Source organism: Anomaloglossus baeobatrachus, chromosome 6 (genome assembly GCF_048569485.1).
Source record: "Anomaloglossus baeobatrachus isolate aAnoBae1 chromosome 6, aAnoBae1.hap1, whole genome shotgun sequence".
Taxonomy (NCBI): domain Eukaryota; kingdom Metazoa; phylum Chordata; class Amphibia; order Anura; family Aromobatidae; genus Anomaloglossus; species Anomaloglossus baeobatrachus.
Genome location: NC_134358.1, coordinates 254,146,473 through 254,162,764, shown reverse-complemented (window position 1 = coordinate 254,162,764; position 16,292 = coordinate 254,146,473). Strand labels below are relative to the sequence as shown.

Sequence of the window (16,292 nt, the reverse complement as noted above, 5' to 3'; positions counted from 1 at the left end):
CATAATTTGCCAAATCCGTCAGTGAAGGGGACCTCTGTCTCCTAACAACCAAGTCCCCATTGAAGGCAACAGTCCGACCGTTAAGGGGAGACACTGCCACCGCCAAGGCACCAGTTTCCCAGGGACAGCGCCTGCGGGCAAGAGAGGGGCTCCTCCGGCCCATATCCAAGCCGGGGAGCGGGTAACCGGTGGGGACCCATCGCTACCAAGAGACTTTACATAGGTGCAAGGAAGAGACCGTCACCGCTAACTGCAGGGAACCGCAGCACCGTAACCGTCCGAGGGACCCGTCCAACCAGCCGTTTGTTTACCGAGAACTGTGTCGTGTTTACTGGCTGAGTGAGTACCTCCGTGCCGTGCGGCACAGCGCTGCCCCTGCACCTCCACAGGCCCCATACCCGCCTGTCCATCATACCAACCCCATCACTGGGCCCCGGGATCACCAAAACCCCTACCCACGGAGGGGCAAATCAACAACTGGCTGCTCCGTACCATCACTCCCGGGCTCCCCAGACAGAGCAGCGGTGGTGTCCACTTAATCACCACATCCGTGGGTGGCGTCACAGACAATAAACTATCCCAACAACCAATCCCCTTTCACTCACGGGCGAGGAGCGCCGCTCGAGTCCCCGGGATCCGGCCCATCGCTCGAGCCACCGAGCAGCAGCAGGCCACAGCAGCTGCGGCAGCCGGACCCGAGCAGAGGGAGAGCGCGGCGTCCCCTCCTCCGCCCGCGACAACTTGGCATCACGAACAGGATCTTACCACTCTGCCGTTGGGTAGAGGTGCGCCTTGTGACCGCCGGAGGTGTCCGGCCGGAAAATTTCAGAAGTCGCCATCTTTGGCGCGAAAAGTTCCCGCTCGAGCGTCTTCTCGAGTAGCAGAGGCGCGAAGGCCAAAACCCCGCCCCGATAGAGGAGGGGCCGGAAAGAGGCTAAGGGAGACGGAATGGCGGCTAGCTGCATGTGAGCGCGGCTATAAAAGCAGGGATGCCAGGACCCTGCAGCCATCTTGTTCCTGGGAGAGGCCGCCAGCAACATGTTCATGCCGTCCCGCAGCACCGTAGCCCCCGCGCCTGGAACCGCGGCGTGGGTGGAGATCCGGACCGCGCAGCTCTACCAAAGGCTGCAGGTCAAGATGCAGCTCCTCATGGAGGAGTGGGAGACCGACATGGCGGACGTCATAGCGACCGTGCGGAGACGTGAGGAGGAAGCGGAGGAAGGGAGGGTGAGTGACCCACGCCCCGATGCCCTTGAAGGGCCGGTCATCACGGCTGCGGGGCCCGGTCCAAGCCCTCTCCCCCCCGCTGCCTCCCTCGCCACCCGTCTCGGAAGCCGTGACCCCGCCATTAGGCCCGCTACCACCGCAACCGGTAGCGATACCCAGCATGCCCGCCCAGGCGGGCCGACCTGCAGCCGGAGCCCGTAGTCGACCGGAGGTGCTGCCCTGGAAAGCCCCGAAAACCGAACAGGAGGCGTCCCACGAGAAAGTCCCCGAGCCGGAGCCGATGACCCACTCCGTGCCGAAGGCCCAACCGCGGAAAGCCCCTGTGCCCATCCCCCACACCTCGGCTGAGGTTGCGCCGGGTTGCCGATGCAAGGCAGCATCTAAGGCCAAGACACCGCGGGACCTGTCGCCCAGAGTACCAGCAGTGGGCAATGTCAAACAGGTCTTGCGGGGCCCGACCCGTGCGCCGGAGCTCGCAGCAGCGCCGTACTGGGACAGGGAGCCGGTACCGTTGGGCCTGGAAATCGGTGAACGGGAAAGAAAGAAGGCGGAGTTGGTGGCCCGTGCAATCCGGGAAAAGGAGAGCCTCCGTCAGGCAACGTTCCGAGTCCGGGGCCCGCTGTACGAAGGGCAGGTGAGGCGGTTTGATGTCCGCCGGGGCTATGGGTTTATAAATGAACCGGGCCTGGAGGCCGAAGTGTTTATAGCCCGGCGGGATGTGAATGCCCACCTGCCTGAAGAGCATCCCGGTCGTAACCTGATGCCGGGCGACATCGTGCAGTACACCCGGCACTGTGGAGAGGGGGGGTGGTTCGCGCTGGATGCGAAGTTACGGGGCAGCCAGGAGTCCCGTGTGAGCGACGCGCCCCCTCCCTCAGGTGATGTGGAGGACTCGGAATAGCGGCAGCGGAGCACCGTTGCACCGTCCCCGTTGGGACCACAAGTGTTTGTTTGAAAGTTTGATGAAAAATGAATTGATTACCGAACAGTCACCTGATTGCACCGTGATTTGGAAACCAGCCGTTGCCGGCACCGTTGTCCCCGTGGGGACCATTTGAAAAATTTGCATAGGAACTCCTATGGACAAGCCCGTGAACTTGCAGGGCAACCACAGACGCTAGTGGCTTGTAAATAAGTTGTGTTACCGTTACCGTTTCCGCAATTACCGCCTCCGGATAGGCAGGTTGGAGGGAGGGCCCACAGCAGAGCAGGCTGGGGCCCAGCCACCACAGGAACCGGTGGCTACCCTCTGGAGGGGAAGGACAGATCCCGCTCGGGTAACTTGTGCTGGACTGGGGTCAAGGGGTGCTGCCTGGGTTTTAGGGGCAACATCAGGGCCAGGTTACTTGGGTGGGAGAGAGCGGAGACTGTAACCGTTAACCGTTTTAATGTTTGCAACGTTTAAGAACCGAACATCCCGATGTGGGATGATGCCATAAATTGTATATATGTTACCGTTTTATCTTTACAGAAAAACAAAAGGAAAATAAAACCGGTGTTGGACGGGCAGCCCGAGGACGGTCTGCGTTTTGCTAAGGGGGAATGTGACGCCCTGGGCAAGCCAGGGGTCACAGGTCACAACATCACATGCACCCCACATTCCCGGCAGGTACACCAAAGCTAACCTAAAATCCTTGTTGCCTTCCTCCAGGGGCTGATGTCCACACCAGGGGGTGGGCCAGGTGGTTGGCTCCGCCCACCGAGGAGTTCACAGCCCTGGAGGCGGGAGAACCAGGCAGTTAAGCTAGGGAAGTGAAGGAGTAAGGAGTACAGTTTAGGAAGTGAAAGTAGAAGGAGGTGAAGTGGTAGAGGAGCTTGAGTGAAGAAGTAAAAGGAACAGTTAAGAAAGCCTGAAGTTGGTCCAGGTGTGTGCCCCGGACTGAGATAGCAAGGTCAGCAGACGGCGGTGATAGTCTGCAGGGGGACTGTTTGGAGGTTGCTGGAAGGACCGCGGACGGGTGGTGACCCGGCTGTACTGGAGCAGTATACGAAGAACAGTCAGCACCAGGGCAGGGGCCTTTCGGATCCCGGCAAGGCTAGGAGTCGCCATAATTTGCCAAATCCGTCAGTGAAGGGGACCTCTGTCTCCTAACAACCAAGTCCCGATTGAAGGCAACAGTCCGACCGTTAAGGGGAGACACCGCCACCGCCAAGGCACCAGTTTCCCAGGGGCAGCGCCTGCGGGCAAGAGAGGGGCTCCTCCGGCCCATATCCAAGCCGGGGAGCGGGTAACCGGTGGGGACCCATCGCTACCAAGAGACTTTACATAGGTGCAAGGAAGAGACCGTCACCGCTAACTGCAGGGAACCGCAGCACCGTAATCGTCCGAGGGACCCGTCCAACCAGCCGTTTGTTTACCGTAACTGTGTCGTGTTTACTGGCTGAGTGAGTACCTCCGTGCCGTGCGGCACAGCGCTGCCCCTGCGCCCCTGCACCTCCACAGGCCCCATACCCGCCTGTCCACCATACCAACCCCATCACTGGGCCCCGGGATCACCAAAACCCCTACCCACGGAGGGGCAAATCAACAACTGGCTGCTCCGTACCATCACTCCCGGGCTCCCCAGACAGAGCAGCGGTGGTGTCCACTTAATCACCACAACCGTGGGTGGCGTCACGGACAATAAACTATCCCAACAACCAATCCCCTTTCACTCACGGGCGAGGAGCGCCGCTCGAGTCCCCGGGATCCGGCCCATCGCTCGAGCCACCGAGCAGCAGCAGGCCGCAGCAGCCGCGGCAGCCGGACCCGAGCAGAGGGAGAGCGCGGCGTCCCCTCCTCCGCCCGCGACAAATCGAGCAGAGAAAAAGGATGAAATAGCAGACAGACATTGTGGGATTCTGGTTAGTAGGGAAGTGATGTCATATCTGTCATGTCAGTATCTGCTATGCTATCCGTATCTGCCCTTAACTCCCATCTTATAGAATGATAATGCTTCGACATTCAAAAATAAGAAAAAAAGAAAGAGTTCCTTTTCTGTAATGCTTTTATTTGATTTTCAAAGAAATAATTGTGTGTGACAAGTTGTTTATCCAACGTTTTGGCTATTGGCGTCAGCCTTTTTCAACGTTAACATGTCAGAAGGAGTAATCTGGAAGGGGGAAGGAAAGAGAGCTCTGGGTGGGCTCTTTTCCCTTCCAGATTACTCCTTCCGACATGTTCACCTTGAAAAAGGCTGACGCCACCAGCCGAAACGTTGGCTATACGACTTGTCACACACAATTTTTTCTTTGAGTATCTAATAAAAGCTTACAGAAAAATAAGTGCCGAAACATTATTATTCTACAGTACGTTATTTTTGGCGTCAGAGCACTGATTTTCTCGACTTGTGAGCCAGCAGAATACTATTAACTCATCTCCCATCCTGTCCGCCTCAGCCGACCCGCCTGAACCTGTCAGAGATTCTGCCTGTCCGTACCTGATCATGTTTCTGCCCTGTGGGTCAGCTGCCGCAGTCTCGGACACTGCCCTGGGAGTGGCACCTGGCGTCTATCCAGTAGGCGCTTAGTCAAGCTCCTCCCAGGTCAGGGTAAGAGAGGGAACTCCTGTGGTCCACTGCGTCCACTCCTGCTCACCGCCTCATCACTGGCATGTGTTACACTCATGCAGCAAACAGTTCTCTTATCCATGGCTCTATTCTGAGTGAAGAAAGTGTAACAGTGCAGACCATCCAGTCATACAAAGTAAAACTTTCAATTCCAAATAAGCATGGACGAGATTAAAAAATGCACTTTCGACATTAAAATTTAGCTTTTCGCTGACACAAACGACTTCTGGAAGAGTCTTTGAATACACACTTTTCATAATTACCCCAATTTGACATTTTCAAGTTAATGTGCCTCTATTTAATATTTTTTTGTCAGGTATTACATGTTATGCTCATGAGATGTGGATCTATTTACATATAGTTTGAGAAAAAAAAATATTACTGTAATCTAAAGCAGAATGCTAACCCCCCCACTAAATTGTACATCATATGTTTTTTGAGGAATCCATTTTACAACAACTTCATTTTAGGCCTCCTTCACATCACATCCATGTAAAAAAAGCATGTGTTGCATGGTCCGTTTTGGGCATCCGTATGGCCATCCGTGTGTGTCATCCGTGTGCTATCCGTATGTCCATGTGACACATCCGTGTGTCATCCGTGTGCTGTCCGTATGTCCATGTGACACATCCGTGTGTCATCCGTGTGACTGATACTGGAACAAAATGCATGATATTGAAATTAATGTTTTCTTTATGTGTAAAGATGTGTAAAGCCAGAAAAATGATAGATTAATAGATGATACATTGGATAGATAGGTAGATAGCTTGGACAGCTATTCAGCAGAGTTAATAAATAATTTAAAAAAAAAAATGGGGTTCCCCCTATTTTTTCATAACCAGCACAGGTATAGCAGCAGCTGCGAGCTGCAACCCTCAGCTGTCAGCTGTACCTTGGCTGGTTTTGAAAATTAGCGGGGATCCCATGCTGATGTTTTAAATTATTTGAACAAATAATTTAAAAAAAACTGCGTAGGGTCCCCCCCCCCATTTTTTCAAAACCAGTCAAGGGAGAGCAGATAAATGGAGGCTGATATTTTTAGGGTGGGGAGGGGGATGAGTTATTTGGCCCATACCAGCCTAAAAATAGCAGCCCTTTGTCGCCCGAGAGGTGGCGCATCTATTAGATGTGGCAAATCTGGAGTTGTACTCGGCTCTTCCATTGCCCTGGTGCAGTGGCAAACTGGATAATATATGGGAATGATGCCTGCTATGATTTGCCAGCTGTCATCAAGCCTTCGTATTAGTAATGGGTGGACGTCTATCAGACAGCCCCATTACTAATTCAGAAGAAATTGAAAAAATATTTTTTTTGTGAACAAACACCCCCCTCAACTACAGCCCTCATTCAACAATTTATAAAAAATGTATTTTTTAAAAAAAAGTCCGCCATAATCCACAGTGATGTCCCACAATGTTTCCCAAAAGCAAATCTGAATGACATAAAAAGAGAAAATTATTAAAGATATAAAGACAAAAGACCCCCTCATTCACCAATTTACTTCCCTGCAAAAACCCTCATCCAATGTCTGCTGCAATCCAAAAGGGGGTCCCACGATGTTCCAAGACAAACTGTTTTAGGCAATAAAAAACAGATTGTTCCTCATTGGCAGGGAGAACAGTCACTGCAGCCTCACATACTGCTGTGTGTGCATTACTGCAGTGAACTGAGATGAATTATGCAGCAAGGAAGTGTGATTACCCAATTATTTGTAATAAAACCGCTAGGTAATAATATGAAAATGTGTAAAACTTAACTTTTACTAATTTATTTAAAAGGTGAAAAACAAAACAAACGTACAAACATAATTGCACTCAGCTATTCTATTCAGTTAAACACTGGACAATTCAATCATATATATTCATATACTGCAGTGCTCCGGACCCAAAGAGACCGTCTAACAGCCACAAAAAACAGTTGAGTTTAAAGCTTGGGTGGCATTTGACTTACTTTACTTTCATCCTGTATTATTATAGATGCTTGTTGCTCTATTGGCCATAATCCTCCCTTGATGAGTCCACCAACAAAACGTGTCGGGAGGCCCAGGAGCACCATGCAACACTCAAGTCAGAGTTTGGTCATGAGGGTGTGCGACCGGTAATATGCCCCCTCCCTATTGTGGATGTCACACAGTGGTTTTCATTACACTCACTTCTGATTATGTATTGCAAGGAGGTGAGGATCTAATTACTTGGTGTTTGCTGCCACTCAGTATTGGTTTAATTGTCATAGTGGTTATACGATCACTGAACGGCAACTGTTTGCAGCAGTGCAATTGTAGCTATATACATAACTGTTTTATGTGGCTGTTAGACGGCCTCTTTGGCCATCTTACACAAGGACTGTGTACGGTGTCCCTTTCTCATGGGCTATCAGCATTAACCCACATAATGACTTACTCTAGCACCCCTTTACCAGTAACCAATATGGCTAAACCTTGAAATTGATTTGTTCTTGGCAGGGCTGTGGAGTCAGTAAGCCAAACCTTCAACTCCAACTCTGACTCCTCAATTTCCCTGATTCCGACTCCAACTCTGACTCCGACTCCCTCATACTGTAGAAACCAGAAGTTTCCCTGCGCTCTCTATAAAGACACAGGTTTTTCTCACTATCTAACATGAAATTAGAATAAACCTTTCCCATTTTAGGTCAATTAGGAACCAAAATTATTTATATTTACTAAATGCCAAAATAATGAGAGAGAGAATGTTTTAAGGCAATTTTATTACTTTCTGCAAAATCAAAAGTTTACATACATTTCATTAGAATTTAGTAGCATTGCCCTTAAACTGTATGACTTGGGTGGAACGTTTTGGATATCCTTCCACAAGCTTCTCACAATAGTTGGTAGGAATTTGGGCCCATTCCTCCCGACAGAACTGGTGTAACTGAGACATGTTTGTAGGTTGCCTTGCTCGCACCGGCCTTTTCAGCTTTGACCATAAATTTTCATTTGGATTGTGATGGCCACTCCAAAACATTGACTTTTTTATCCTTAACACTAGAAGTCCCAGAAATGTCATGCTCCCCCCTGAAGTCCCGAAAGAGGGTCAAATGACCTTTAGTCTAAACTGAATAGAACTAACTAGAAACTAAATGGCTAAACTCAATGGAAAACAACAACCTCATGTGGTGCGACAGTAATGGCCTTAATTACAGAACAAAAGACGGTGATTATAGGATGTTAGCTAAAATCCATCAGGTCATTCGACCTGTCTCTGGGTTCCAAAGGTAGAAATGTTAAATGACCCCTCTCTGGGACTTCTAGTGTTAAGCCACTTTGCAACCAGTTTGGTAGTATGCTTCGGGTCATTGTCCATTTAGAAGACCCATTTCCACTCAAGCTTTAACTTCCTGGCTGATGTCTTGAGATGTTGCTTCAGTATTATCACATAATCTTCTTTCCTTATGATGCCATCTATTTTGTGAAGTGCACCAGTCCCTCCTACAGCAAAACAGCCCCACAACATGATGCTGCCACCCCCATTTTTTACAGTTAGAAAGGTGTTCTTAGGCTTCAAAGCTTCTCCCTTTTTCCGTCAAACGTAACGATGGTCTCATTATGACCAAATTTTAGTTTCATCAGACCACAGGACTTGTCTCCAAAATATAAGGTTTTTGTTCCTGTGTGCATTTGCAAACATTAATCTGTCTTTTTTTATGTTTCTTTTGGCTTCTTTCTGGCAGAGTGGCCTTTCAGCCCATGTTGATACAGTACTCATTTTACTGTGGATAATGACACAATCTTACCAGCTTCCACCAGCATTTTCACAAGATCTTTTGCTTTTGTTCTTGGGTTGATATGCACGTCTGACCAAAGCATGTTCAACTCTGGTACGTAGAACCCGTCTCCTTCCTGAGCATTATGATGGCTGGACATTCCCATCTTTTTTGTACTTGCGTATAATTGTTTGTACAGATGAATATCAGGTATCTGGAAATTTTACCCAAGGATGTACCAAACTTCTGCAAGTCCACAATTCTCTTCCTAAAATCTTGGCTGATTTCTTTTGACTTTCCCATGATGCTACACTAAGACGAAGTGTGTTTCAGGTGTGCATTAAAATATATCCACAGGTGTATCTCTAATTTACTCAGATGTTGCAATTAAACCTATAAGAAGCTTCCAAAGACATGACATCATCATATGGGCTGTCCCATATTGTTTAAATACAAAGTAATCTTAGTGTATGGAAACTTTTGACTTTGCAGAAAGTAATAAAAATGCCTTAAAACATTCACTCTCTCATTATTCTGGCATTTATTCTGGCAAATAAAAATAATTTTGGTTCCTAATTGACCTAAAACGGGAAGGTTTATTCTGATTTCACGTCAGATACTGAGAAAAACATGCAGATGTGTCTTTTTAGAGAGTGCATGTAAACTTCTGGTTTCAACTGTACATGACTCATGTTTGTGATAAATTTACTGTAGTAAAATAGTGACATCACTACATATAGCATGTAGCTGAAGCGCAGAACAGATTCATCTCAAGTAAAAGCCTAGCTCTTTTGATCAGGAATAGATCAGACATTTATAGGACATTTCATAACTTTCCCAAATTCTTATGAAAAAATAGTCATCACATACTGACTTGAATTGCTGTACCCAATTTATCATATATTTTAGGAGTTTGGAGTCAGTCCTCTTTATACAGACTCCAACCCCAATTCAGACTCCACCAAAATGGACACCGAACCTGACTCCACAACCCTGGTTCTCGGGTTACCTGTTTTTGCAGAAAATTAAAGGGGTTATCCGGCTTACTTTGCCTTTTTTTGTCATTTCACTATAGGGCTAAATTGGGGCAGGTAAATAGATGGAGACTACCTACCTGCCCTGCTGTCAGCCCCTCTCCCTCAGCTCAGTGCAGTCACGTGACCGCTCCTGCCATGATTTTGCTGCTTCCTGTGACGTCACATCAATAGTGGCAGGCGCTTGTTGACAGGCATCACAGCCAATGACATGTTGCCGCCCAGCTGGGCATGTACATTGCGCCGGAGTCCCCGTCCCCCTTCCCCTGCACCCTCTCACACATTCCATGCTGCAGTGGTGTCAAAGACACTGCTGGCAGCCTGCATGCGACGCACGCCCGTGGCCCCCTTGATGATCGTTGTCTGTGCTGGGGCCGCACAGTCAGCGCTTTAAATCAGAGGACAGATTCCCGGGCACTGCGCAGGATTGAGCTCTGAATACAGCTACTGCAATGATCAGCCGCTGGCCAATCAGAGGCAGCAGCTGATCAATGGAGAAGCTGTATAGACAACTTGGCCCTGTGTAGTGCCCGGGAATCTGTCATCTGATATAAAGCGCTGTTAGCTGCGGCCCCTGATGCTGCTTGCGGTGTGTAGGCCCTTGGCCCCCTTGCTGATCGCTGCCTGTGCTGGGGCCGCACAGTCAGCGCTTTATATCAGATAGATTCCCCGATGCTGCTCAGACGTGAGCTCTGTATACAGCTACTGTAATGATCAGCCGCCGGCCAATCAGAGGCAGGCAGTGGATCACTGGAGAAGCTGCATTGAAAGCGCGTCCCTGCACAGCGCCCGGGAATCTGTCCTGTGATATAAAGCGCTATCAGCTGCGGCACTGGCAGGGTTCATCAAGGGGGCTGCGGCTGCAAGAAGCAGGCCACCAAGGGAACGAGGACAGGTGAAAAAGGGTTTGTCTTTGGATTTTTTAAATGTGTGAAGAATGGCACAATATGGGACACTACCACAGGATGGAGCATTACTAAAAGAAGAGGACCCCAAGGGGACATTTCTATAGGATGAGCAGAACGATGGGCACAATACTATAGGATGGGCACATTTATTACAAGATGGACACAAGGATGGGGCACATTATTACAGGATGGGGGCATTACTACATTATATGTGCCCATATAGTCCTCTGCTAGAGGTCTGTGCTGGGCAGGCTACTGACACCGAATGAGTGTGCAGAGGGCGGGGCTGGACAGTGAGGTCGGGCGTTGTCAGCTCTGACTCTGAGGTTTGGCACAGGAAGATTTCATGTTTGGTTGAGCTGCAGGTAAATAAAGTGTCTGCAGAGAATAAAAGGATAATTCAAGAGGAACAAGAGTTAGAAAACAAAAAAATAAAAGTAGGGTGTTTTATGACAATACAGCACAGATTAGCTTATTTTTTTTTTATAGTTTATGTCAGACAACTCCTTTAAAAGCAATTTGGGAAAATCTAAAACAGTTCTTCTATTTGTGTGCCGAAGCTACCTCCCTTACATTATACATAGTTCCTGTGAATGCCGGCATTCTCAGGAGATGAGCATTTCTGCTGATTAGAGGTATGCTAAAGCATCGCTCTGATCAGCAGAAGTGATGTGACTGCACAGGCATAAATTATAGGACTAATAAAATCTATAAAAGTGTAAAAAAAAGTCTTTAAAAATCTGAAAAAGTAAATAAGTAAAAGTTCAAATCACCCCCCTTTTGCCCCATTGAAAATAAAAAAACAAACAAACAAACAACAAAAACCCCCATACACACATATCTGGTATTGCCGAGTTCAGAAATGCCTGATCTATCGAAATATAAAATCCATTAATCTGATTGGTACATGGACTGGCGAGAAAAAAAACAAAAATGCCAGAAATACATTTTTTTGGTCACCGCAACATTGGATTAAAATACAATAACAGGAGATCAAAACTTCGTATCTACACCCAAAAGTGGTAGGAAGAAAAATGTCAGCTCAAGACGTAAAAAACAAGCCACCGCTGAGCCCCTGAGCCCGAATAATGAGAACATTATGGGTCTCTGAAAATGGTGCCAAAAGAACAATTTTTTTTTTTTTTTTTACAAATTTCTGATTTATTTCACCCCTTAGATAAAACTATACATGTTTGGTGTCTATGGACTCGTACTGACCTGGGGAATCACACTTCAAGGTCAGTTTTACCATACAGTGAACATGGTGAATAAACTCCCAAAACAGAATTGTGCGATTGCACTTTCTTTTGCAATTTCACTACACTTGCAATTGTTTTCCTGTTTCCTAGTGCAATATGGGGAAGAATGAATAGTGTCATTCAAAAGTACAACTCGTCCTGCAAAAGACAAGCCCTCATATGGCTATATTAATGGAAACATAAAAAAGTTATGGCTCTTAGAAGGAAGGGAGGGAACGAAAAATGGAAAATCCCCTAGTGGTGGAAGGGTTAATACATGCACACGCATATACAGCGGGCACGCCCCACAGTGCACACAGGAGAGCGCATATCCGTCCGGCCGCATATCTCACTGTCACAGGACGCGGACTGGTCACGTGACAAGACGTCATCAAGGTCCTGCCAGATGTCTGCAGCTAGCGGCTGAGGCAGGCGTTGTTAGTGGCCGGTATACAGTCACATGTTACAGTGACATTCCAGTCATGTGATCGTGACGTCATTAAGGTCCTGTATCCGTACGATAGGAAATAGCCGCTACCTGGTGTCTCCGTTGTCGCCGCAGTCATGTCCCGGGTGCGGCAGCCTCCGCTCGTCACCGGCATCTCTCCCAAAGAGGGGACGTCCTGGACCAAGGTGACCATCAGAGGGGAGAACCTGGGCAGCGGCCCCTCCGATCTCATAGGTAATTCACCGGGCTGCCGAGGAGCAGCTTCCTACAGGCACAGCCTGCTGCAGCTCTGATGGGGCAGACCACTGGACAGACAGTGATACTGCATCCTCGGGGGGCGTAGCCTCTGTCACTGCCATCCATCCCTCTATTACCGGTGTGCATGTAGTCAGAGCTGAAAGTGAAAAGCCCCTTCTGTGCTGACCTCGGTATCCATAGAGAAGCATGGCTCTGCATAGGAGCTGTATACACAAATGCTTAAGTGTTATTACTCGTATTATGCCTGCGTCTCCCCATAGTATTGTTTGTTTTCATGTCTTCTTCCCTGCATTATTACCTGTGAGCAGCACCCCACTGGTAAAGACCATAAGAAGCAGCACCGAATGAAAAGGCGTATGTCAGGAACAGAGTGGCGGATAAAAAATACCCCAGACCAATAGCGGGAATGGAATAAGGACGGAACCGGTGACAGCCCCCAGAGTCACTGACCAGTGTAGGCTATTACACCAGTACAGATGAGTGGGAGCATAGTGCACTGGAGAACACTGGGGCTATAAGGCTACATGCGCACGCGGCAGTCTTGTCACAAAAACTGCACCTTCGAGACATCAAAACTGCACCAAAAACTGCTCCGTGTTCCAGAGAGGATGGAAATGTAAAAAACAAACAAAAAACCCGCTTGTAATGATTCTGCGTTTCTGCTGTGTTTTTGTCAATTCTGATTTGATGCGTTTTTTGGGTGGACCTGACTGTGAGGTCTGACCCTCGTGGGTTCAAAGACACCCAAGTGCCAGGCCCGGGCCGAAATTCTCAGGGAATTCTGGGTATTGATCCAAATTCGGCACTCGGGAAATAAAAAAGAAAAAAGCAAGCATGCTATACTTACCTAGTCTCCAGCAGGACTGTAACTGCTCCCGCGGCCGCTCCTTTTTTTTTTTTTTTTTTCCAGGGCCTCTCATTAGGCTCATGCAGATTCACTGTTTTCCCCGCCCACCGGCATCTGTGATTGGTTACAGTCAGACCGCCCCCATCCTGTGTGACACTGTCTGTGGGTCTATAGCGTACAGTAAAAATAAATCTATTAAAAAATTGGCGTAGGGTCCCCCCATATGATACCCAGCACAGCTACAGGCTGCAGGCCTCAGCTGTGCGCTTATCTTGGGTGTGTTTGAAGATGGGAGGAACCGCATCCAGGTTTTTTTTTTATTTGTAATTATTTAAATAAGTAATTTTGAAAAAACGGCATACAGTCCCCCAATTTTGGTGCCCAGCCAAGATCAAGCCTGACAGCTGGGGGCTGGTTTTCTGAGGCTGGGAAGACCCATGCTTATTGGTCACCCCTCAGCCTAAAAATATCAGCCTGCAGCTGCCCAGGATTGTCACATCCATTAGAAGTGACAAGCCCGGCACTTTACCCGGCTCTTCCTAATGGCCCTGGTGCGATGGCAATCTGGGTAATAAGCGGTGAATGGCTGCCCACAGCTGCACTAAGCCTTAGATTACTAATGGAAGGCATCTATGGGACCCCCCCATTACTGATCTATAAGTGGAAGGAAATAAACACAAACACCCCAAAAAAAATGTATTTGAAATATACAAAAAACACCCTCTTTCACCACTTTATTAACCCCTCAAACACCCCTACAGGTCCGACGTAATCCACGCGAGGTCTCCTGACTATTCAGCTCTGCTACTTCTGACTCACATCACATGATCATGGTATAAGACCACACACTGTAAATTCAGGCAGAGACTGTGCAGAGATCAATGGTGACTTCACTCAGGTTAGCTGAGGGTCCCACGGTCCTCCACCTGTGACCGCAGGTGACTTGACCTCAGGTGACTTCAGGGACCTCACCTGAGTTCATTAAGGTCCCCTCATTTCATACTCTTCCATCTGTTATGGCATTCACATCATGCAGTTTGTCTATTTTCTTCGCTGAGATACTGTTATTGATGAATGGGATGCTGTTTCGCTTGCCATGGGAAATCTTTTTCATGGCTGCTCTTCGAGTGAAACCAGTGACCTTTCACTTGGGAATCAACCTACAGTTAGTAATTTGTAGTATACAGGAAGAAAAAGCACCAGGAGCAAAACAGTAACAATCCAGGGGCATGACTAATCATATGTTAAACAGTTGCAAGTCAAATTTATGTATGAGATAGCCAAGATGAGAGTATATAAAATGAAGGCAGTCTTACTTTGGAAACTGTAGTGGATGGTGAGCTATGGAGCCTGAAAGTCAAAAGTAAAAAAACATTGTTACCTTTTTGCTTGTCAGTGTGTGTGTGTATGAGTGCATGTTTTCCCAAAAATATGATCTACTCTGAAAATAAGCCCTAGAGGGGTTTTTTGCCCTCTTTGGAGCATACTTGTAAGCCCTACTCCAAAAATAAGCCCTAGTTGTGTACTATACTAATAATAGTTTTTGAAATAGGACCTGGGTTGCCCTTTCAGGATCTGTAACTTTTTTATTGGTGTATATTGCCCCATTATGTTGCCTTAAGGCCCAGAAGATTATGGTCACATACCCATATTTCTGCCCACCCCTCTGTGCCGGCATCAGTGATTCAGTCAGACTGCCGTATTACTGCCTGCATAGTACATCACAATGCTCGGACATCTGCAGGAGCCCATAAACTATATATATATATATATATGTTATTTTTTTATATATGAAAAATAAAAAATATATATATACACACACACATATATATACAGTGTGTGTGTATGTGTTTTTTTTTTTTTTTTTTTTTTTTTTTTTGTTTTATATATATATATTTTTCGGACTATAAGATGCAGCGGACCATAAGACGCACCCTGGTTTTAGAGGAGGAAAATAGGAAAATATTTTTTTTTAAGCAAAAAATGGTGTCATGACACACGGTTATGGGGCGGGGGTCTGCTGCTGATGCTGTATGGGGGTAATTTATAAAAAAAAAAAAAAAAAAAAAAAGGCGTGCGGTTCCCCATATTTTGATAACCAGCCAAGATAAGGTCTCACAGCTGGGGGCTGGTATTCTCAGGCTGGGGTGACTCACGTTATTGGGAGCCCTCTAAGCCTAAAAATATCAGCTAGCAGCCGCCCAGAATTGCCACATCCATTAGATGCGACAGTCCTGGGACTTTTCCCAGCTCATCCCGATTGCCCTGATGCGGTGGCAATCGGGGTAATAAGGCTGCTTTCACACATCCGTTTTTTGCTGAGCTGCACAATGCGGCGCTTTGCAGAAAAAACGCAACCATTTTTTTTTTTGCCGCCGATTGCGTTTTTCCCCACTTAGACTTGCATTAGCTCCATATTGTGCCTCATGGCCTTGCATTGCGTCCGGTTTTTGCCGGATGTGGCATATTTAGCCCATGCAGCGGCCGGATGGAACGTTGCCTGGCATGTTTTTTTGTGCGGCAAAAAAAACGCATCACGCCGGATCCGGTGCGATGCGCGATTTACAATGCAAGCCTAAGGACGCTGGATGCGGCGTTCTGCGGCAAAAACCGCATCCGGCCGCCGCATGCGTTTTTTTGAACTGCGCATGCTCAGTATCAAGCCGCATCCGTCAAAAAATGGATGGGCCGCATGAAAAAACATATGCAACGGATCCGTTTTTTTCGCCGCATCCGCTGCATAGGTTTTTGAGTCGGATTGTGCCGCTCAGCAAAAAACGGATGTGAGAAAGGAGGCTAAGAAGTTAATGGCAGCAGCCCATAGCTGCCAGTAAGTCCTAGATTAATGATGGCAGGCGTCTGAGACACCCCCTCATTACTAAAACTGTAGTTTAAAGTAAATAACTAATAATAATGTAACTTTTTAATTTCTTTTCTAAGGCTATGTGCGCACGTTGCGTAAAAACATGCAGTTACGCTGCGCTTTGTAGCGCAGCGTAACTGCATGCGTCCTGCGGCCCCTGCACAGTCTATGGAGATTGTGCAGGGGCCGTGCGCACGTGGC

General features: G+C 47.7%; 1 protein-coding gene and 1 long non-coding RNA gene across 2 annotated transcripts in view; one reads left to right on the top strand and one right to left on the bottom strand.

Annotated features, from left to right (window-relative positions):
- Positions 1-12,417, bottom strand: part of LOC142243174 (uncharacterized) — a 35,614-nt gene extending 23,197 nt beyond the window's left edge. The window contains exon 1 of the long non-coding RNA XR_012724311.1: positions 12,214-12,417. This is a non-coding gene — a long non-coding RNA (uncharacterized LOC142243174). The remainder of the gene's footprint in view (positions 1-12,213) is intronic.
- Positions 12,123-16,292, top strand: part of EXOC2 (exocyst complex component 2) — a 288,387-nt gene continuing 284,217 nt past the window's right edge. Inside the window, exon 1 of the mRNA XM_075314813.1 lies at positions 12,123-12,357. Within this exon, the coding sequence (XP_075170928.1) occupies positions 12,240-12,357 (118 nt within the window). The 5' untranslated portion in view covers positions 12,123-12,239. The remainder of the gene's footprint in view (positions 12,358-16,292) is intronic.